Raw genomic sequence first — 23220 nt, 5'->3', positions numbered from 1 at the left:
AATCACAGCCAACCCAGCCCTGGGCTTGACTTATTCAAACCAGAGGGAAAGCTTTATCTGTTCCTATTCAAAACAGCAAAAAAACAAGAGCAGACTTTTAAAGGCTTTTTTTTTTTAACTCCAGCTCCACGCCCTGATCTAATTGATTTTTAAAAAGTGCATAGCCCATCAATAATGCAGGAAAGAGGGTGGGAGGATATGAAATTTGCCATATTGTAGATATGGATGCATTATGCTGACAGGAGGCAAGGGCTAGAGCTGCCTCCCGAGTGCCTGGATGTCCAGGTTGGCAAGCGCCTCCCCAAGAAGCTTCTGGGCATTTCTCAGAAGGGGAGGGCAGGTCTAGGAGAGGGGCCAGGAGTGTTCCCAAACCTCATCCTGTTTTGCTTCTTGGTGTCATACATCAGTCCAATCAATATTTGAGTGCCTACTATGCGCCAGGAGCCATCCTGGGTTGGGAACATCAGTAAGGGGCACAGAAGAATGAAGACTCCAAGTCCCCTGGGGCTGCAGGTCTATCCCCGTAAGTCGATAGGACACCAAGTGCATGCTCATTAAGCACCTGGATGGCAATGGAGTTGGTTCTGTTGGGGGCTAGGGAAGAGCTAATATAGTCTGACTTCCGTGACTTTGAGCAGAAGCCCGTGCTGAGTCCGCAGCTGGTCTCCCAGCCATGGTGCTCCCGGCTTCATCATGACGAAGGGGTTGCCAGGGGTGAAGGGTGTGCCCAGTAGATGCCCAAATGAACAGCAGAGTCAGGAGGCAGTGCCCCTTCCTGGATGGGCTTTTTAAACCCACTTTTATTAATTGTAAGTAATACAAATATTCCAAAAATATAAACAGACACATAATGGCGCCCTACATTTCAAGTTTTTAAATACAAATTTATCAAACCATTAATCTTTAAGCAAGGTAGTCAGAATCCCATAGCCCAGTCACAGTAGGAAGCAGATCCCCTACCCTCCAAATGGCGACTTGAAGGGGAAAAGTGGCACTGATGTGGATCGTGTCAAACGTGGGATAAAGACAAGCAAAGAAGCACATGGGGGCCAAGAGGAGGGTCTGCTCCAGGGGCAGCGGGCCAGACCTCTGCCTTAAAAAAGGGGGGTGGGACCTAAAGCCCCATTTTACAGTGACCGAGGGACAATGGTAAAGTAACCGACTGAAGACATAAAGGGGAAAATAGGCTTCCCTTCCTCTGACCCTTGGCCTGGCTGGGACATGGGATGCAGGACAGCATTACAAGGGGGCTGCCCTGCTGAGTGAGGCTTCGGGAACAGGACAGGGGTAGCAGGATAGGATGGCACCCATTTCCCAGGGAACGGATGCCTTTAGATTTCCCATGCCTTTTAGCACAAAGCTTTTTGGCCACTGTTAACAGAGGTGAGTTTATACACTTACAAAATGGTCATAATCTTTGGGAGGCAGGAGGGAATGAAACGGAAAGTCCCAGGTTAACTGAAGGCAAATTTGCTCCACCTCTCTATATATAAGGGACCCATGGGCCTACAGAGTGTCCCCTCTACAATGTGCAGAGTGAACTCTTACCTGACCCTTTCCAAACTGGTCCTGTGTCCAAAGCTCCCCCTATGAGAGGGACACGAACATCAGGCTTTGACTTAGAAGCCCAATCAGAGAGACACACTGTGTCCCTGAAGAGGCACATTAAAGAACTGAACCTGGCAGGGGGGCAGATTCCTGGCATGGTTTGAATTGGTGTTGACCAGGCATGGCAGCCGATTGCCTTCCAAAGACCAGCCGCAAACAGGGAGTGCTGGTAGGAAGCCCGAGCACAGATCCTGAGGCAAACCGGCGCTCTCCCAATCTTTTCCTCCTCAAAAACTGGGTCTGGCCTGAGTCGTTTCAGGAGCAATCTTTTCTTGCCCCCAAACACACGTGAAACTGGAAACCAGACAGCAAACGAGGCTGGCTCTGGTCCACACGGACAGACCCTGTTCAGGTTTACTTGGCCTGGTTGCTTCTCTGGGGAAGTGGAAATGGCTTGTCTGTTGAGGAACTGCAGGTGGGCAGGGCAGAGTCTGCACAAGACATGAGGACACTGCCCCCAGCTCTCCTGGCCCTGTCATGGGTCACTCGGACAAGCCTGATAGGCAAGGGGCTGCCTTGGCTCTTCATTGGAGGAACATGGAGAAGGCATCCTAGGGACACTTTTTGCTTAGTCAGAAAACCTTGGCTGGGCCAGATGGCAGATTGAACCCAAGGGTTAAATGAACCCTTAGGGTGGGTCTTAAGAGAGACCCCTCCCACAGTATTAGGGTGGAGGCCTAGCCCTGGGCCTTAGATCCAGAGGCCCCCATTTCCTTCAGGAGCCTTTGTCCCTGGCTTATACCAGAGCCCTCCTTCCCCTACCTGCAGGACCCCATGGAAACTAGAAATGATGCTGGAGGAAAGGACCATATGGCTTTGGGGACTGTTCCATGTCTGTGACACCAGGGAAACACAAGGCCTTACATCCTTGGACAAAGCAGGAGGTGGCACCAGAATACGGGAAAGTTGCTAGTCAGCCAGCTACCACCCAGAACATGAAGCTGCTGCTCCCCCACCTGGCTCTTCTCAGGCTGGACCTAATTGTGGAAATGGAAATGGATAATGGGGATGAGTCTCGAGTGGGAGGTGTCCTTACACCTGAAATAATGTACAAATGCTTTGTAACATCTGCCTCCAGGGACAAGAGGTGAGAGAGGAACTCCTTCTGGCCTGGGAGGGAGGGAGGGAGGGAGGGAGGGAAGAGGAGAGAACCCCACCCAGCCCTGGGGGAAACCACGATTAAGGCCGAGATGCTGAAATGGGGCCTCCTTTTGGGGGGGCTGGTCCCTTATGCTCCCAATTATAGCGGCAGTTCCCCCCCTATTTCCATCCTGGGGAATTCCATTTTGTGGCTCCTTTTTAAAGCATTCACTTTTAACAAACTTTGAAAGCAAGAGACACGCAAAGGGCAGGTGTATGAAGGGCTCATCATACCTGTTACCAGAGGCAGGAAGCATGTGTGTTAGGCTGGCAAAGTAATGATAAGAACACCCACTCCCCCTCAGCCCAGGAAAAGCAGGAGTGCCTCTGAGGCCCTGGAGAGAAAAAGCAACAGCCAGGAGGGATGAAGACGGAGCAGAGCTTGTCACAGGCCAGGCCCAGGGGAAGACACAACAGGAAAGAGCCCTGCCCAAGAAAAGGAAGGGCAGGTAGGGAGCGCCCTTCCTGGACTTTGGAACCAAAGTCCTTGCACCAGCACCAGCAGAGAATCCCTGAAGACAGACTTACAGCCAGTACCAAGCTCAGCTGATCCACATATAAGCTAAGGGGACACACACATTCAGGCTTTTGGGATTTTCCTCTTCCCTGCACCCCCAGTGCCACCCACATTCACCCTAAGCCCAGGTGCAGCTTTGTCAGAAACAAAACAGGCCCAACACTCCATGTTTAGAAAGGGATTTTTAAAAGAGTCAAAAGAACGGAAATCAGTTATCTGCCCTCTTCCACGGCAGGAAGCTCCTTCCCCACGGGTTTGAGACTTATGGCTAGGTGGTGAGGAAGGCAGGCCCAGGGCCCAGGCCAGGCACTCGGCTGGAAGGAAGTGCAGCCCTTGAACTGCAGGACGGGATGGCCCCTGGGGCAACCAGTTTTGGAACAAGCTTCCATCTCCCAGAATTGTCCTCTATCTGCAGCAGCTGGCTGGAGAAAGGTTTTAAAAAGGAGTCTGCCCCGGGCACCCGCTGACCCCCTCCTTTCTCCTTGGCACAAGCCTTACAACACTGAGGAAAGGCCATTGGTTTGGCAATGGAGCCCTGAATAGTCTTCATGCCTATAGAGCTCAAGGTGACTGGAGAGGAGACCAACTTAGGGAGGGTCTTGATTTTTCAGCTTTTCCCCAACCTAAAACACTTAAATCCTTGAACACAGTTCAAGGCAACACACACACACACACACTCATCTCAGGAACCCAACTCGGGGAGTAGGCGGCTTGGAGTATCATTGGTCTGATGTTTGCCCACTCGGCGTCTAACCTGTCCTAAAGTTCTTTCCCATCACTTCTATTTCCAGGCCCCGTTTGGTGAGATGCTCCAGTTTCCACTCCGTCTGTCAGGCTGGTCATAAAGGCACAGTGTAGGCAGTCCCCTACTGGGATGGCCGTTGCTTGGAATCAGGGAAGGCTAAGGGGCCCGCAGCTGTCCAAGGCTGGTGTAGACATCCTCTGCTCCACTCAGCTCCTCAAAGATTGGGATCAGGTTCAGCAGCTCGGTGTCTGCCATGTCATCAAACCAAGACTGCACGGGCACCTGAGGCAGGGAAAAGGCAGCATAAACCTCCCGAATACCAGTTCTTCCTTCCCTTGCCCCAGAGCCCTTGGAGCTGGCTGGGTCCACTTGGGATGGTGTGCTCTTCTGGCCAAGTCCCAGGGTCCCCACCCACTCCGTCTCCCACTAGAGCAGGGACACTCCCAACCCCTGCAGTGGGCATCTGGGCCACTCACTGCATTCTCTGGATGGAAGATGTAAGAAGCAGGCGAGTTGTCCAAAATAAGGGTTTTCCTCAGGTCCCTTCCCAGGCGGCTGAGGTCCTTGACATAGCAGCCCTGGTGGAACACACAGGACTCACGGAATAGGCGGGCCCGGAACACCCCACACCTGTCCAGCAGATCCGTCACAGGGTCGGCATACTGGGAGGAGAGAAGACACTTGGATTTGGTGGCAATCTGGGGACCAGCAAGGGGCTACTGGACCACCCGTGTAGCTGCCACACCTGCTCCCAGTTCTTTTCTCTCCTCCTGCCCCAGGTACCTTGGCCAGGCTGGCAGTGAAAAGAACACATTCAAAGAGCTCCCCCATCCGTCTCAGGAACTCATCCACATAAGGCCTCTTGAGCACATACACCTGAGGAAAAGCAAAGAGGCTTGTTGAAGGCATCCCTGTGAGGGTGAAGTGTCACAGGATAGGTCACTGTCACCACTTCCACAAAAAGCAGCAAGTGGTTTCAGACTCCCACACCTCAGCCCCTGGGACCCCCTGGCTGGAGGCCTTCTGGCCCACAGGCCCGAGTATTAGTATCACCTCCTCACCAGGCTTGTTGGCTCGGTGGTCCCAGCCTTGACCCAGCTCAGGAAGAAATGCATGCACCTGTCCTGGGAGCCAACTCTGTCCAGCGGCGAATCATCAGCTGCCTCCAGAAACAAGTAATCAAGAATAGGCCTCACAGGTGGAAACAGCCTATCCTGGATTACTTGAATCCAGCCACAGCCTCTGTGGGAGCTTCCTGTCCTTGGCTCTGGCAGGACAGTGTGTCCGGTCACCATCAGGGAAGGTCGCAGATACTTCCTGAAACCTCATGCCCTCACACAGCTTCTCTGAAATGCAGCAGAGAGAAGTGACTTTTCCCCTCAATGACCGTAGACCAGGCACTCTGCAGTTTCTTGCTCTAGTGCCCCCACCCATTTAGTACTCACTCCTGCTAAACAACTCTTAACACACGTGTCCACCTTTCATGATCTTGTACATTTTGGCCTGAAAGAACCGTTGGCTACACGTTCCTCATCAGTCTGCATGCTACTGCTTTCCTACCTCCAGGCTCTTGCCCTCTCACATGGCCGACACAGGTGCTACTAGAACCGCTCCTTCAAAGCTCCACTCATCCATGGGACTCCCCGCTTGAGTATATACCTGCTATGACTCTCCCTCTGGAGGTGGCCTGAACTGGCCACCAGCTCCCTCCTTGCTCTGCAGCAGCAGTCCTCCACTCCAGGTAGCCACAACTTGGGTCCCTATCATTTGCCATTTCTTCAGCCTTCAACAAGTTCCTCCCTCTTCCTGGCTCTTCATCAAGCTCAGCATCCCTCACTACTCTGCTGAAACTCTGCCTTCTTCATGGCCCCCCTTAAGTAGGGATTCACAGTCTCTATCTGCCTGCTTGAAAACATGCCTTCATCTTTTCCCTGTGGGTTTTGTTCATTTCTACACCCTCAATCAGACTGTCCAGGGCTTGGCAGAGTCCCTCAGTTAGGAGGGGGTGGGTGCCGGTGAAGAAAGCCTCTGATGGATGCAGGATGGTGATGACAACCCACAGAAGCCCCAAACCCCGTTCCTCTACAAGTAACTCTATTAGACCAGCTGTGCAAGCAAGTATCAGGGCTACCAGGGCATTGTTCCTGATGGTCCCTGACTCTCAGGCCAGCTGCCATGCCTTCTGTGCAAGCGTTTGCAGTAAATGGTTTTCCACTATCTATACCACATGGTCCTTAACCCTGGGCTGAGTAGGGTATGCAGGGCCAGAACCAAATCTTATTTATTTTTATTTTATTTTAAAAAATGTATTTTTATTGATTTGAGAGAGGGAGAGATTGAAACATCAGTGATGAAAGAGAGTCATTGATTGGCTGCCTCCTACAAGCCCCACACTGGAGATTGAGTCCACAACCTGGCATATGCCCTTGACAGGAACTGAACCCGGGACTCTTCAGTCCGCAGGCTTACGCTCTATTTGCTGAGCCAAATCAGCTAGGGCGAACCTACTCTTATTTGGCTTCAAGTGCTCTTTGACAGATGTGTACTGAACACTTAATGGGGAAGAAACCAGTTTAGGGACCCAAAGGGAAGGGAGTAGGAGAAAGCTTCTTAGAAGAGATGCTTGGCTAGGGAGGAAGAAGTTCCCTAGCTAGTTGGAGAAGGTAGGCATGGGGAGGAGAGAAAACAGCTAGTACTGGCTTCCTTGCCTGGATCAGGCAGAGAATCAGCTATTCAGGATTAGAGAAAATGTGATAAATTATACAATAGTGCTGGTCACACTGGGAGAGGGGGGTGGTGATCAATAAATGGTAGCTATCTCTATGATTAAAAGATATTTAATTTCAAACAGCTTGGCTGCAAAGAGAAAAAAGGTGACAGCTAGTGGGGGATTAGGGGCTGAAATTTAAAAAAAAAAATTTAAGATGAGAAAGCCTTGAGTGTGAAAAGGTGTGAAAGGTACCAATAAAAAAGAGGCTAAAGTTACAGGAAAGGGAGCCCTTGGGGATGCGTGTGGCCTAGCAGGCCACTTACCTGGTGAGTGGTCCCCTCAATCTCTACAGGCACTATGAAGTCAGCGTTGTTGATTGGCTGGAAAGGAGAAAAGTTAATGAGGTCAGTGACTGAGGGGTGGGAACAGATCTCAGACTCTAGGAAGCTCCTCCTGCCAGCCCACTAAGTGGTTCTCACCCCAGCACAGGATGCAGTGTCTTGTCTGGTTTTCCCTACTTACCCCTCCCCACAAATTCTATCTGAGCTGAGAGTTTCAGGGCCTTCATGAGTTAACAAACTTTTTAATAAAACAGAGAGGAGCAAGATCCAAGGCTGAGTAAAGCCCTCTTTTAGGCCTGCCCTGTACACAACCCTGGTAACACTCTATGCTATGTGACGGGGCAGTGGCGGCCTGCTGGCAGTGGTTAGGGAGAGCAGGGGTTCCTACTCAACATTCTTGGGTGTAGTCTCCAGATATTTGTGATGCCAGTGTGCCCAAAATTTGAGAGGGCCAGCTTGCCCCATCCTGATCACTCTTCTATCATCAACTTTAGGTCACCTCAGCCAGATGGACGAGATAGCCTAAGATGGGGGTAGGAAGGATTCCAGATGTCAAGTTACCTTAAAAGAGCTATGCACAAGGGTTTCATCCAAGTCAATGACCACACAGATCCTCCCTTGATCTTCCTCTGTCACCTCTGGGAGCAGGCAGGTACCTGGGATCTAAAACCAGAGCCAGGCTGATGAGATCTGCCACCAAGAAAGCCCAGTTGTTCATCTCAGCAGAACTCTGGGAAGAGCTGGGCTCATTGAGATGAAAGACCCCCAACTTCAACCCAGGAGAGATGCCTCTTGAAGGCCAAGAGGTAGAAAAAGAAGAGACAAAGTGGGTTCCTTAGCCTCAGCCTCCAACTGCACTATGAAATGATCTGGACATTGGAGATGGGGGCCAGGGCTGGTGTGGGATGGACCCAAGCTGTGCCTCCAAAATCCACAGACTGCACATGATGGGCCCTCAGTAAACATCTGGAACAAATAGCTTCCCAGGACGGGGAGTTGGCCAGCTAGACACAGAGAAATGAGGGCATTATCCCATGGGGTGAGCTGGGATCATGGGATCTTGGGCTTCTGAGCACGTACCCGGTCAGATTCACATACCTGATAAAACTGGTACTGGAGACACTGGAGCAGGTCAGACTGCAGGAGAAGAGGAGGCAGTCAGTGCCAGCCTACCAATCCCCAACCCGTCTAAAGCCCCCCGCTTCTGCCTCAGGCCTAGAGGGTAATCTCCCCAAGACCCCAGCCTCCTTGAAGGTACTGACATGACAAAATTGACTTTTCTTAAGGTCTGGGCAGGAACGGCCAGAACTTCCTTTCCACATTAGGCCTGATGAAGGGTGGAGAAGACACTGTCCCTGCTCTCAGTTGCCACTGCCTCAGTTAAACAAAGCAAGGAATAGGGAATTCAAGTGAGTGGTGCAGGGACACGGAGTAAGAGTCAGAACCAAAACTGGAATTCCTCACTGTGGTGGTTTAGCCTCTTGCTTAGTCCTTGAACCTAAGCTTCTCCTTGAGAACATGTACTGTCTATTCCCTCCTTGGGGGAGACACATGGGGGAGCAATTGAGCCTCTACAAAACAGAAGCAAGCCAACGGGAACCCACATTATGGGTCCCAAGATGGGTGGGGAGGTGGAGTGGGAGAGATCAGAATGGCTTCCCCACCTTTTGCTAATGATAAGAATGTTGTAAAAAGTAGTGTGTTCTTAATGGAAACCTCAAAGAAAAAACCCTAGCACTTAAAAAAACTTAATTTGGCACTTCTTTCAAGTTTGTTTTAGCAGCCTTTCCCCCCCATGGTATATAATTTTGCATTCTGCTTTTTCACTTAATGTTGCAGCTCAGTTCTTTTCCATGTTATTATGAACTCTGTAAAAATCAATCGCTTAGTAATACATCATGTTGTACTACTGGATAATGAAGCGATTTTTCACTGATGTACATGTCATTAGCCTGGTTTTGAGAGAGGAAGGACAGCTAGACCTTGGTGTTTCGTAAAGAAGTACCAATGGCATTGGGGGCAGAAGGATTTTTGGTCAGGGCTGTTCCTATCCTTGAAAAGCCAGACGTATTTACTGGTCATTGTGAGATCAAAGACACCTACACGTTCCCAAATGTCTCTCACATTTGGGTGAGAGTGCTGAAGGGGTTATCAAGAATGTGGAAGAATTTCAATTCCTTGGTTCCCTGAAAGTCAAGTAACTTGGAGGGTAGTTTTGCATAGTAAAAAGCAAACAACAGACATAGGACCTATAGCCAGAATAATCTGAGCTGGAACCCCGACACTACCATTTATTAACCGTTAACTCTTTAGGGGCTACATAAACCCTCTGGGTCTGTTTCCACACCTGTATGTGGGAATCTGTAAATCTCCTTACACAGTTCCTAGAATCTGGAAGGATGTGGACTGCAGGGGCCCTCAGAAACGACAGGGACATCCGGATGGCCCATGCCACAAGAGATGAACCAACTATGGGTCCATCAGAGGAAGGGCCTCTTCTCAGCCAGAGATCTTCGTGACCTCAGGCAGGGCTGCTTGTCCACTTGCTGTGGATGCATGGACTCCACTAGCAGCTCCCTCCTTCATGGCATCACACCACCCTGCCCAGCTACCTTAGCAATGGTGTTGGCTTCCTCCTTGTATGCGGAGAGCTCAGTGCACGAGCTTGACTGGCCAACATGCTGGGCGCGAAAACAGCAGAAAAGGGCCTTGAAGATGTTACGTCCACGGGGCTTTTTAGGAGAGGACTTGGAGACCAGGCCTAGAGCAGAAGGAATGATGAAGCATCAATTACAGAGCATCTCTGCCCACAGGTACCTCCCCACAACCCTGGTGTTGTATCCCCTCTGGTCTGTAAGCTACACCAGGTTAACAGTATGTAGTCAGCAGTGAAATATACATGTTTATTCCAACATCTTTTCTCTAGAGAAAAAAACAGCAGGAATCCCCACTTTCTGGTTTGGGAAATAGGCTGCAGACAATCTGCTCTTCATTTCCTGGGGAGGGCACTCAAAGATGGCACCAGGTATAGTGACGGTGTCCTCCTGCTCTGTCGCAGCACACTGCAGGTACCCTCAAAATTAATTCACAAAGACGAATCCTCCTTGGCCAACACCTGTTCCCACGAGACTACCCATTCTAGGTAAGTAAACTGGACCCCTTCTCTTCAAGTTAGTGGAGCTGTGGTTCTGTTCAGGGTCAGCTTCCCTAGCTGCTGGGTCAGTGGCAGCAGAACTGAGCCCAGACTAGATATAGCTGACTAGAGAACAGAAGAGCCGCAGACCCGAAGAAAAAGCTAGTATGTACTTTGTTCATACCCTTGTCTCCTCCCACACTGCAGCCACTTTTCATAATACTCCCCTCCTCTAATTTTAAACCAGAGGGAGATTAACCCCTTGGGTTGGGGTTAATCTAGTGCTGGGTTCTAGTTTGAGGTCCCTGTTTCCAGACTGCTGCTGTTCAGTCCTTCCTTGATAATTCAGGCTTTGGAAATACAAAGGCGTTTCCCCGCCCCCCCCCCTTATTTATTTATTACCATTTTTATTTTTTTACTAAGGTATTACATATGTGTCCTTATCTCCCTATTGCTCCCCAAGCCCCCCACTCATGCCCTCAAAAAGGTGTTTTAATAGAAGGCTTGGCAAGGCAGCCCCAGAAAGGCCAAGTTGATACAAAAAGCTATGGGCATTAAAGGATGAACCAGAAATGACTTCAGAATATAGCATCTTTTCCAAGTTCCTTTAGGTTTTTAGATGAACGGTTCTGGCAACTGTTGATCAGGAGTTGGAAAACACTGTGGGTGCTGTGGCCAGGAGGTGGCGCCACACAACCACGGCCAGAATGGTCCTCAGCCACAGGTCTCCTCTCCCCAGGCCTGTGTGGGCGATGGGCCTGAGGATTAAACCTAACCCATTCCACTTTGAAGCACACGGTAAACTGTGCAGAAAAATAAACACTGGAAAGGCCAATGTCTTTGTGGAGGAAAAAAGGGCCAAAGGGTATGTGGCACTGAAGACAACTTTCCCTGTGTTGTTCCCTGCTGTCAGGGAAGGGGAAAGCAACGCAGTGGGGGCCACTCAGAAACTCCCCCAAGTCCGCACAGCACGCACCGCACCACCAAAGTGGCCTGTGCAGATGAGGTGATGGAAGAGCCATTTAACACCCAGTTATTGGGCTGCCTATGTCCCTAGAGAGGAAGGGAGAAAACCAAACTCTATTCCCCAGGACCATGGGTAGTCAGTCAGCCACACGGCAGTCAGCCCAGCCCCAGTGCCACTGACTTAGCTCTGCCCCAACAGAAAGGTGGAGGGATTCCTGCAGTGCAGAGAGGGTATCCCTGGTCGGTCAGTGGGTCCCCCAAAGCTCTCTCTCTCCTCTCCCTGGGTTAGACCAGCTCCCTTGAAACTGGTATGACCATTAGAAAGCTTTTAGAAAATGATCAGGCCTCCCCAGCAATCACCCTAAAAACCTGGATATTACCGTCAAGCTCTTGGCCCTGGTGGAAGAATCAAGATTTCCAGGGATTGGGGATTTTGTTAGGAAGGAAGTACATTGGGGACTTCCACCCAAGGCCTCTGTATCAAGGAGACAAACGTTAGAGCACAGCCAGCACTTAGCAGGAGGCTCCTTTGATTTTTCCTATTCACAGTAATCTATGCAGAAACCAGAGGGAAAAGACAGCTTCTCCACCTGCTTGTATGACCCACATTCAATTCCAAACCCAGGGATTCAAGCAGACGCTGACATAAAGCTCCAAAAAGCTGAACCTTTGCTTTTCCTTTGGTTTATGGTTTCTTCACGCAGAACCACAATCAGAGGCTTAACCCAGCCACTGAGCCTTTCTTAAAAGGCCACACAGCTGAGCCTTTCCTTAAGAGAGGCTATCAAGAACGCACTCAGCATCTCAGTGACAGACACTGTGAAGGCTGAGTAATCCTGAGAGGCTAGGAGGTGAAGGGCAGCTGGCTGGGGCCACAGAGAGGCCTCATTGGTGTTCATGGGGAGGCCCAACAGGCAGAAGTGCTTCAGTCTTAGGGAACTTCTTGGCAAAGTGGGGCTGGGGGCCAACTCAGCTTGGTTTGGGCTCTGCGGGGGATGAGAATCTTTCAAAAACACAATGTGACCAGGGCAGAGACCACACCTGGGCCTCAGAGACCACAAATGCCTTGACCTCGGGGGCTGGTGCTCAGAGAAGAGCATAGAGCGGTGGTGCCTGGGAAGGCACCCCAGACCCATTAACAGCAAGTCAATACCCCAGACTCACTATTCTTTTCCCTGTTGGGGCCCCACTATCCTTCTCCAGGTTGTCTGTCCTCTTTACCTTTACAAACACTGCCACCAAGAATTCCTCAGGGCCTCTTCAGCCTTCTCTCAACATGGCTGTCTCCTGACAGGGCCTGCAACGGCCTCAACCCGGTTCATTCATCAGCCTCCAGCTCTCTATGCAGTGGGTGCTCAATAACGTTCACTGTCTGTGTGAACGACTCCAGGGGCCTCCAGGCCTGTGGAACTCTTCGCTAGTTCGCAATAGCCCAGAGTTCGTCGCAGAAAGGGTGCCAGTGTGTGCGAAGATGAAGGTGGGCTCTGAAGGAGCTGAGCACCAGAGTCAACCCACTTAGTCTTTCTGGGCCTTGGTCATGTTTACTGATCACCGACAATGTGCCGGCCTGCGTTAAGACACTTGACATCATCACCTCATTTAATCCTCACTTAAAACCCATCTGTAGGCACTAGTCCCCCATTTTCCAGAAGGGAAACTAAAGCACAGGGAGGTTAAGTAACTCACTCAAGGTTACACAGAGCAGGACAGCAGAGCCAGGATTTAAACCCAGGTCTCCTTTAACCTAGGGCCCCCAACAGCTCAGGGTCACCTGTGTGTTTACTCCTGCCACAACTGGGAGGTCGTGGGGCACTCTCAAGAATGTTTGCTGTGTTCCTCTCTAGGCTGGGCCAGCAAAGAGTCAGCCTAGCCCCTCTTCTTTGCTGTCCTCTTGGGCAGGCCATGAAAAGTGCAAGGGGTAAAACAGTACGAGGCTCTGGAATTCCATTCCAGGGTTTGCCTCACCCACACCCCAGCCCTGCACCTGCTTTCCCTGGCAGTTACCTCGGGGAGATCAAGACAATGGGGGATGGGATGGGGAAGGAGCGGGAGCCAGAGTTTTGGTCTAAGACCTGCTTTGCTTAGTGGGGAACACACACCAGAGTGGGATCTGAAACTTGTGTCAAAGAGCCTTTCCAAGGACTGTCAGCCAGAACGCAGCATGTGTCCCTGACAGCCAGGTGCAGGCTACCTCCACCCTCCGTGTATGATGGGGAGGGGCTTGGCCTCTCCTCACCAGGAGGACACACGATTTACAAGCCTGTGAGGATTTCACTGCACAATTTCCCTGAGGGAGGACAGGATTCCAGTGGGTGCCATGTAGCCCCATAACCAGCTGTTCTCCCTCCTTCATCCTACTGCTACCTGTTTTGTGGATACCCAGCCCTACACTCCCTGCTCCAAACATCTGGCTTAGGCATGTTGGAGAGAACCAGCACAGAGCTAATGGGGGCAGCTCTGGCTTAAGAAGAAAGTGTGCAAGTGACTAAGAACAGAGAAGCCAGGCCACCCCTCCAGTTAGTTCACTACTGCAAGGCCTCCTACTGAGGCAGGGTGTAAAGAGAGGGGGGACCTGAGAGGTATCCCCCACTCAGGATCACCTGGGTTAGGGTCCAGGCTCTGCCAGTTACTGACTCAGGCACATAGCCTCTTTAAGCCTTAGTTTCCTCATCCATTAGTTGGGATAACAGCAAGACCTGACTCCTGACTGAAATTATAAACAAAACTTATTGTCTGTAATGTACTGTGCAAACTAAAGGTAAATGTGCTCATTTTAGTAACTAACTAAGGAGAGATGACCACTACCTGACAACACTGAGGGCCTCATTTGACGGGGCCAACGAAAGGAAGTCAGGGGCCTCCCACCCCGGCATGTGGTTGAAGCTCAAGAAAGTAGATGAAAGGTGACAGAGGAACTCTGATCATGAGCAGGTTTCAAAAAAGTCCAAACAACCCCTATACCTTCTCCCAAATCCACTACAAAAGTTGTTTTCCAGCTTGCAACTCTTGGGGCTATTCTGCAAATAACAGTAAAGCAGGTGAGAGGCTGTTTCACTTGAAATAAATGATGCCCTCTCCCCTGTGTCCACCACCACTGCCTCCAAGAAATACCAGATGGGGACACTTATTTGTCTGTGCCTCTTTAGAAGCCTGTGCATGTGCATGTACATGCGCACAGATGAAGACTGGCTTTGCCAGGACAATACTATTTTTAACCTTCTTCTGAAGGTCAGGTTTAGCTGTCACTGTTGCCAACAACACAGCTTCGTGTCCCAGCAAAGGAATGCCTTACATATCGCCATTCAGCAGAAGACAAGCTCTCAGCCTACTGGAGGTTAACAAGTCCATTCATGTAGAAGGATGCTTTCTTGGTTCATCCCTTAGACGTACTTTATTCTCCTCCATCTCCCATCCCCCACAGAAAGGATTTCGTCTGGCTATCACTAGAAAATGGCCTCTCTGAGGGGGCCTCCCTCCCTTTAGCTATTGGAGGAAGGAGAGTATTTGGAGCATTTCCGGCCCTTCTTGGCCAGCTGCCTGGGCCCTGCAGCCAAGACACATCTGACTGGGGCTTCCCATGGAGAGGATTCCTCCCAGGTCCTCAGCAAGGGGCATCTGTGCCTTGGCTAAGGACAGGCCCTAAAGTGCCAGGTGGATGGAAATGCTCCTGGACCAGCAGGTGAGTCAGCAGGGAGCCGGAGGGTGAGAGATGCCTAGACATCCCACACATAGAAAAGCCTGGAAATAATGGGGCGGTTGTACCAGTTTCCACAGTGCCCAAATGCTGACACCGTTCTTTTTGGAAAACAAGGCAGGCAAGGCCTCACCCAGTTTAGCAACAGTTCCAAAAGTTTCAAAGAGCAGCTGTGAATCTGATGGCATGGAGTGCCCCCCCCCCCCCCCAAAGGATTTATTTATGAAAAATAAAGGATTGTATTCAGTCATGGTAAACCACGTGTACAAAGAGAGAGCAAGAATAGAATGGACTAACATGTCTCCATTAATTCTCCTTCCTGGGGCAGGAGGGTCCCCTGCATCTTTCTCTCCTTTCTGAAAAAGTTGAACTTCTTTCAGTCCTGGGTCTTTAGTACCACCTGTGGGGTAAGGGTGGGGGCCACAGATCCCTGGCTCACTTGTCTCCAGTCTTTTCCCTGTCCCCTTTGGCAATCTAGTCACTGACCTCAACATAGGGCCTCAACTTTAAGGACCTTCCCTCAAGAAGGACTCAGCTTTGGGAGTAGGGGATTCCTAACAACTTTTAAAACATGATCAAGATACTCTTATCAATTTTAGAATCAGCCAAAACACCCTCCTGGGCTCTCTCACATACTTTAAAAACATGCTGGGGTGGGGGTGAGGTTCCCAGAAGGAGCAACAGGTCCTGGACCAGAAATGGAGGAGCCTCCAGTCCAACACCAGAGGGCTCTTGGATGCCAGGAAGTGATCTAATGGCCCACAGCAGCAGCAGCAGGAAGAGATCTGAGGTACAGCCCAGGAAAACCCAAAGGACTGGATCCTGCCCCACACAGAGCCAGCTAGGGCAGAGATGTCATCATGGAGGACTGGAAGCCATACTTGCCCACCTTGAGCCTTTCTCTCACCACTTAAGGAGGTCCTGAGCAGGCCCCTGTGGGAGGCTGGGAGGCTAACAGAAACCTGCCAAGCAGGACACAAATACCCTCTGGATGGCTGTTTCAGTCTCTGCCTTGGCTCTCTGCTCGATTCCTGGAATGATTGGATTTGGTGAAAGACTGAAGAATCTAGTGTCTCTTTCCCTTCCAGTTATGGAAGCCTGCTTTAGGTGACGTGTATGAGAGAGAGATGGAGAGGAGGAGCGAAGAAGGCACAGGACAAAGCAAGGGACTCAACCATCTCTCTAACCAGCGAACTGTAGAGCGAATACACAAGTTACCATGGACTTGGCTTTAAACCCTGGCTCTGTCACGTGTAACGTGTGTGGCCTTGGGCCTCAGTTTTTTCATCTGAAAAATTGGAAGACTAGTATTACCTATTTCACAGAGCTGTGATAATTATAAGGAGCTTAGGGTGTGTCCTAACCCTAGTAAACGCTAAGTGTCAGCTGCTAGTCATTAAATACAAAGTACTTTCATATAATTATCTCAGTCTCAACCTCAAAATGTGCATATTGAAAGAGACCAGAGATTTCTGATTTCTTCTCATTCCAGAGGTCACACAGAGGTAGCTACACGGCCACCTCTGGGAAATGGCTTTTCCGGGACTCTGCCAAAACCAATCCCAGTCAGTGTCTGTCTCTTTCTCTCTCTCTCTCTCTCTCTCTCTCTCTCTCACACACACACACACACACACACACACTCAAGGGACTGGCCAATCAGTTCCTTCCTTCCTTCCTCTCATGGCTGGCCTCTGCAGGACTGGAAGGAGTCAGCCAGGAAGGACTGTCAAGGAGTCTGTCCCATCTCTAGGGACACTGACCTGCTCCTCCCACAGCCCTGTTTTACCTGGGACCAACCAACCAGCATAGGTGTGCCTACCTGGAGAACACTGAGCTAGAAGTTGGGACACCTGGCTCCTGCCCCACTTCAGCCTCTCAAACATCTCTGGTCTTGCCTAGGGCACAACCTTTCTTCAGTTCATTTTCCTCCCAAGTCAGTAAGGAGAGGTCTGCACTGCAAGGCTGTTCCTTAGCAGGTGGCTTCAGCTTACCTGAAGCTTGAACTCAAAGGCATTTAGTGCTAGGAACAGTGCCTGGCCCATGGTAAGTGCCCTATAAATATTGTCTGGGGTCATTACTGGGTAAGCAAGGGTCATTACTCGATCCACTCACACTGAGAAAACTTTAGAACGTCCCTTTAGAAGCCACAGGATCTTGTAACAAACAGCAAAACTGGATCTCTCCAGGGGACTCTTCCCACTCAGGGCTAAACAGGCAGTTGGGGCCACTGCTGTGCGAGCTTAGCTGGCTCTTCTCCAGGGACACCTGTCAGAATCACAGGGAGCACTTGGCACATGAGCATGCCCGGCCCACCGGCTTACGCTCTGTTCAGTAGGACCCAGGTGGGTTGGTATTTTTAGTAAGTGTCACAGGAGAATCTGATGTGTGTCCCTGGCTGAGACCTAATGTCTAAGGTTGCCAGTGGTCCTTGACTAACTCTTCCAGGACTGACCTAGGCCTGCTGTCTCTTCCTATAGATCACTGTTCCTGTAAAGTAGGGCCCTAGCCCCATTCTACTATGGGAACAGCTGAGCTGGATCTACCATTTGGGGAAGGGGCTTTGCAGCCTGTGTTATACGATTTGAGCTTCCTGGTGAATTTGCTTGGCTCTCACTGTGGTTGGAGCCACATTTGTTTCCCCGAGAACAGCAGGAGATAAAAGAAGGCATAGAACAAAAAGAGAGTAAGAGCAAAGTCTGATGTGGGGATGGGAAGGACTAGGAGTACCTGGGAAGGGAAAGGAAATGTCAGGAGGGCCACTCAGATATCAGGACACCTGCACCTCCTGCACACAGGGAGGTCTGCACGCTCCTGAAGAGTTCCCATTCTGTAGGCATAGGCCACTCAGACCTGAAGGGCTGGGCACTTTGCTGGTGGCACGGACTTTGTGCTAGTTGGCCTCTGATCCAGGGAGGCTTCCAGTTCTAAGTCAACTTCTCCACGTTGATTTCTACTAGTTCCTTCATAAGATTTGCATGTTAATGAGCTCATCTGCATCCCAGTTGGGAACTACTCCTCCATTTCAGACAGGGAGAGAATCACGTCAGAGCCACACCCAATCCCATGTCCCCAAAATAAGTGAGTTAATTCTGTGCTTCCTGAGCTGGCCAGCCTGAGAAAGGATGAAAAGCAGTTTTACGCTGCTTTTTGTGCTTTCTCAATGTTGTATCCCAAAACCACAGCAGCAAAGACACAGCTTAAGAACATCTATTTCTCTTCAAAACCCACTTATTTTTCTCTTGTGACTAGAATTTGCTAAAAGAAATCTGAGTATCACCGGGTTCATGAATTCTCAAAGCAAATGCAAACAGTGAGAGAGTGCAGCACACAGTTGTCTCAAATCTTCATTATGTTCATTTCTGAAGGTCGAGCAACTGCTCAGTAGGTTTAGACTTCAGAGACTCTTCACAGGATGTGCATGGCCACCTGGCCTCCTCCCACCCCCAGATGCCCCGGCGCCAGGGAGAATTGCAAAAGCCCCCAGGCACATGCACTCAAATTAGTGCAGATAAAATCCCACCAAGTCACACTGGCACAAAGAAGGGGTCTGTTTAGCAAGGTCGTGAGGTTGATCCTTCCAGAAGGCCCAAGCCCCCACATCAGTGTCCCCTCTGACCCCTGGCCACCTGTCTTTAACAATAAAACCCACATGACTGAGTGCTGTTTGCATTGTGTCCTGGGGGAATGGAGGAGGTACTGAGTAGCAGTGGTCTAGATATGTAGAAAAGGAGGCTAACATTACCAATCACCTACTAAGTACCAGCCATTATAGACGTATAGATATCAATATTTCTATTTTACAGATAAGTCACTCAGAACACTGAAGTGATCTGTCAATCAGATATGTAAACAGGGAAAGCAGGCATTTGCACCCAGGACTGAAGCAACCAATTTTGCTCCTGAAAGAATTATTTGAAATAACAACGAACACTTTAACTGCTGCCTCTGCCTCACCTCCCCACCACCACTACCTATTCCAAAATGGGAATAGACAAGACCCCCAAATTACTCAAAAGCTAGCAGGAAGAATGTTGAGGAGGAAGAGAAAGGGATATATTTGTATATAAATATGTACACATTGTCTCTCTTTCCCATACTTAGTTGCGAACACTTCTATTAATAAATTATCCAAAGAATGGCTGGGAGCATTCACCTTGTCTAGAAATGTGACTAGTACAGCATTTACTGGTTTAACAAAGTCCATGATCAGAGGGATTCAGAAATTCCCAGAGGATGAAAAGGGACCTCTCTATCGCCCAGTTTCTTTAAGTCCCCTACAGCAGAGAAGGAAGGAGACAGGAACACCATACTCTCTTGCCGTCTCAGGAAAGGTTTTTCACAGCAATTCCTAACGTCCTGCTCAGCTGAAAGCTCTGTAAGTCAAATTCAGCAGCAGAACTGTAAACTCCCCACCCCAGGATGTTAGGCATTTCAAACTTCATTGCTGAGTTAGCAGTACTCCCTTGAGCAAACAGAAGCTCAAGTCACCCCACAAGCCATTACCCACTCCAAGAAAGGGGGAGGGAGACTCTAAAGGAGACACAGGAGCTAGCTTCAGCAGCCACAAAGAGGCCAAGACTGAAGACTGGGCAAGGAGGAGAGGAACCAGCAGGCAGGAGCAGCCAGCTACCAACAGGCACCGTGGACCCACAAGAGCCAGCTAAGGAAGAAAGCCCCAACAAGACTGTGCCTCAGCTTCTCAGGTTAAGGGCCTAGCTACAACTATAGGGAAAGGTAGCTCCTTCATGAGCAATGAGGCAGAAAGTCTCCCTCCTGGGGAGGAGAAAGCAGGAGCTAGAAAAACCTGCCGTAGCCCTAATTCTTAGGTACGGTCAGCTGCCAGAACCAGTTCAGTTACACATTTCAGAAGACAACCCAAAGCATCACTCTCCTCTCCCCGAAAGGAAGGGACATCAGGTCTCATGGAAACAAGAAAGGTCCCAAAGGCCCCGACTCCCCCAAAGGGCCTGTGAGTCACTTGGAGCTCTGGAAGAGGCGGCCTCCGCCCTCTCATTTCACACTGGGAGGTTAGAGAGGTGGCCCGTCTCCTTGGCTTTCCCATCTAATCCCAGAGCCCATGGTACAGCCTCCCAGCAATGGGGCGACACCCTCATATGGGCTGCAAGAAAGGGCCATTCTCTGGCCAAACTGGTAACTTTTCTTTTTTACTTTGGATATTACACACAACCCTGTTCTTGCTGTTACCAGGAAGCTACTTCACCCATCTGTCTGGGAAGATGATCCAATTTTGGCCTTTTTATCGTCAATGCTTTCAGCAACTTTCTTCTACTTCCCCTGCTGTAATTACTTTTGAATACTCAGCACACCCAGCCAGTGTGAAAGACCTGAGAAGAGAATGCCAAACCAGGAAAGAAAACCACATACACATACACAAAACAACGCTGCAATGGCAACAACTTCACTAAGAAACTGCTCAAGCTAGGAACAATCTGTGTTCTCTAGAAATTTATTAATAAATTGCCCTCCACTTCTTCCTCTTCTTCCAAAGGGAGAAGGGCCTAGAGATGAGGTGCTATGGAGAAAAGGGAGGCAAGGAGCTCCTAAAGTAGCTAAAACATTTGCTTCCTACTTCCACTTTTTTTTTTTAAGATGCAGGATTTGTAAATGACGAGGAACTCAGAAAGTTGGCTTTGGAGGTTGCCTGAGCAGCCCAGGAAGAAAGTATGCTTTCTCTGGACTGTAATCAAATTACAGGGGGGGGGGGGGGCGGGAGGACCAGGGCTGCTGGCTTAAGAATTCAGATTCCTCCAGGGATAAATCTGAAGGACAAGCCACACAAACAAAAGAAATGAAAAACGCAACTCCAACCAGCATCAACAACTAAACACTGTCAAGGAGCCAGCTGCTTTGCTTTCTGCTGTCATCTCTTCTCTTCCCTGCCATTCGCTCTGGATGAGCTGTCCAGCTCTGAACTCTGAGATGGCCCTTCAGCAGGTCAGCTTGCCCTCACCCCTGGGTGGTGCCCTCACCAGGAAGGCCCCCTCCTGAGCCCCTCCGGAAGCGAGGACCTGCTGGGGAGGCACAGGGCTGTTCTTCCCCCTTCTCCCCAACACTGCCGCCTCTGGAATCCTCCCACCCCAAATCTCTTCAGTGTTGGAGGCCTCTCGGAGTCCTTTCCTGGGGGGAGGTTGGACAGAGTGAAGTTGTCGACATGGAAAGCCTCCGGTCCTCCCCCTCGGCGGCGGCGCAGCTGAGCGGAGAGCAGAGGGGTGAGCGGCAGCTGGGGTCACAGCTGGGTTGGCGATGCAGCGGGGGAGAGGGAGTCAGGGCCTTGGCGGGCTGGGATCGGGTCGCCAGGCCCTCCTCCAGGACAGGCTTATGAAAGGAGAACCGTGATTCCGGAAGCTGCACTGCCCCCCACGAGGGGAGCCGGGGAAGGCTGGCTCTCCCAGTCCAGCTCCTTTGCCCCTGGGCAAGTTGGGGGAGCTCCTTGGGTCTGTGAACCCCACCAATAAGTGATCTGCTGACTTATGTTACCAAATAGGGGGGTTGGGGGCAACACAGAGACCGCGCTGCTGGCCCCCCACAGGCTCTAAGCCCGTGTTCCCCCGCAGCACGAGCCCTCGCGCCCCGCTCTGGGGTGGGGGTGGGGGTGGGGGGTGGGGGTGGGGGTGGGGGTGGGAGGCCCAGGGGAGGGTGTAACTCCGAGTCCGGCCCCAGAGCGTGCTCTCCCGGCTCAGGGCCAGGCGGCCCCAGTGCGGGAAGTTCTCCAGAAATAGATGACGCTGGTCCTCACTCCCCGCGCTTCTAGACACCGTCCTCAAAGCCTGAAGAAGGGGGAGGGGGGGGGCCAAGAGTTTCGGGGCCTCCACCACGACCAAACTCAAGAGAGCTCCCCCCTCGGGTCCCCATCTTCCCCCCGCCCCCCACCCCGGGGAGGGCCGGCCGCCGGCCTCCTCGCAGCCCCACCCGGCCCTCAGCGAGGCGGGGCCGCTGCCCACGGAGAGCCCGCACTTTTTCGCTGCGCGACTCAGAAACACGCCGGGTCTGATGCCATCGGGCGAATTATGTAACCAGGGACACCGCTCCCGGGCTAAACAAACGCGGCTCTGTGTGCAGGGGCGGCCGGGAGCGCCCCGCGGGGAGGGGCTCGGCCCGGTTCGCTCAGCGGCCGCGCGAGAGCCCGCGCCGCGGAGGTCCCGGCCCCGCGCAGGGCGGCCGGGCTCGCCCCCCCCCCCCCGCGACGCGGCCGCCCCCGCCCCCCGCCTCCGGGCTGTGAACTTGGTCCCAAGTCCCGCCGGACGCCGTCACCGCCCGTCGCCCGCCGCCCGCGGGGCTGGGGGCCTGGGAAGTGCGGGACTCCAGGCTCCGTGCCCGCTCGGGACCCCCGCCCCTCCCGCCCCTCCCGCGGTCCCAGGGCAGCGTGCATAGTCGTGCGGGAAAGTGACGACCCACCCCCAACTCGGAGGAGACGGACGCGGGGGACGCGTGCTGCCGGCGCTGCCCCCGGTCTCTCCCCGGGGGAGGAGGCGCGGGACGGAGTGACAGCTGCGCAGATGACGCCCCTCCCCCTCGGCGCCCGCAGCTCGGCGCCCGCACCACCCCCACGGGGGTCGGAGTGCGGACCCGGACGCGGGGGCGAAAGGACCGGGGGTCCCGGGTGGAATCGCCCGTTCTGAGCCTCGGGAGGTCGGGGGCCAGGCCTCGGTTTCGGGGCGGTGTCAGCCCCCTCCCCGATCGGGGGCGACGCAAAGTTTTGGGAAGTTGCTGGCCCCTACCTTGCTTGGTGAGCACCAGGGCGTCTTCCCTCCGCGCCTGGGTGATGATGGAGCCGTGTTCCATCTAACAATCCCGCGGGCCCGGGCTGGCTGGGCGGGAGGACCGGCGGGCGCAGGCTGGGCTGGGCTGGGCTGGGGGGCCTGGGCGGGGGCCCGCTCCGCTCCTGCACGCGAGACTCGGGTTCCCACCGCTGTTCACATCCCTGCTCTGGTTCCCTCCCTGGGCCGGGAAGGGAGGCGGCCTGTACGGAGAGCAGGCGGCCCGGCCAGCGGCTCCCCCGGGTGCCCCCGGCCCCGATCCCCCGGCGGCAGCTCCGGGCTCCTCAGTTTGGGTCCAACATGGAGAATCCGGAGCGAAAACAAGAGGAGGAAATGGGACACGGGGCGGTTTCCAGGCTCCCCCCTCCCCTCCGTACTCCAGATAAACAACCCGCGGCTGCAGCGCCCACCCCCGCGCGCCTCAGGGCTGTGGACTCGGCCTCTCCACCGCCCTCTCCACGGCCCACCGGCGCCTCGCGTTGCGGAGCACCGTCCTAGGCCCAGGGACCCTCTGTCCGTGAGCAGCGGGGCTGCGGAACATCCGGAGCTTCGCTATTTTGTTACGGAAAAAGCGAATCCCCGAGGGGG

General features: G+C 52.2%; 1 protein-coding gene across 1 annotated transcript; it reads right to left on the bottom strand.

The window, feature by feature from the left end:
• Nucleotides 1–768: 768 nt before the first annotated feature.
• On the bottom strand, nucleotides 769–23002 carry CTDSP2 (CTD small phosphatase 2). The gene is made up of 8 exons (XM_070409847.1): nucleotides 22594–23002; nucleotides 9674–9822; nucleotides 8160–8198; nucleotides 7623–7724; nucleotides 7044–7100; nucleotides 4794–4886; nucleotides 4487–4672; nucleotides 769–4292 (listed from the first exon to the last, which is right to left on the bottom strand). The coding sequence occupies exons 1-8, from the start codon at nucleotides 22655–22657 to the stop codon at nucleotides 4167–4169; spliced, it is 816 nt and encodes a 271-aa protein (XP_070265948.1). The 5' UTR covers nucleotides 22658–23002; the 3' UTR covers nucleotides 769–4166.
• Between the last annotated feature and the right edge of the window lie 218 nt (nucleotides 23003–23220).

This window comes from Myotis yumanensis, unplaced genomic scaffold, assembly GCF_028538775.1.
Source record: "Myotis yumanensis isolate MYYU_CA2020_CCGP unplaced genomic scaffold, mMyoYum1.0.hap1 SCAF_3, whole genome shotgun sequence".
Taxonomy (NCBI): domain Eukaryota; kingdom Metazoa; phylum Chordata; class Mammalia; order Chiroptera; family Vespertilionidae; genus Myotis; species Myotis yumanensis.
The sequence above is the reverse complement of the archived record's forward strand: the minus strand, read 5'-3'. Positions and strand labels throughout refer to the sequence as shown.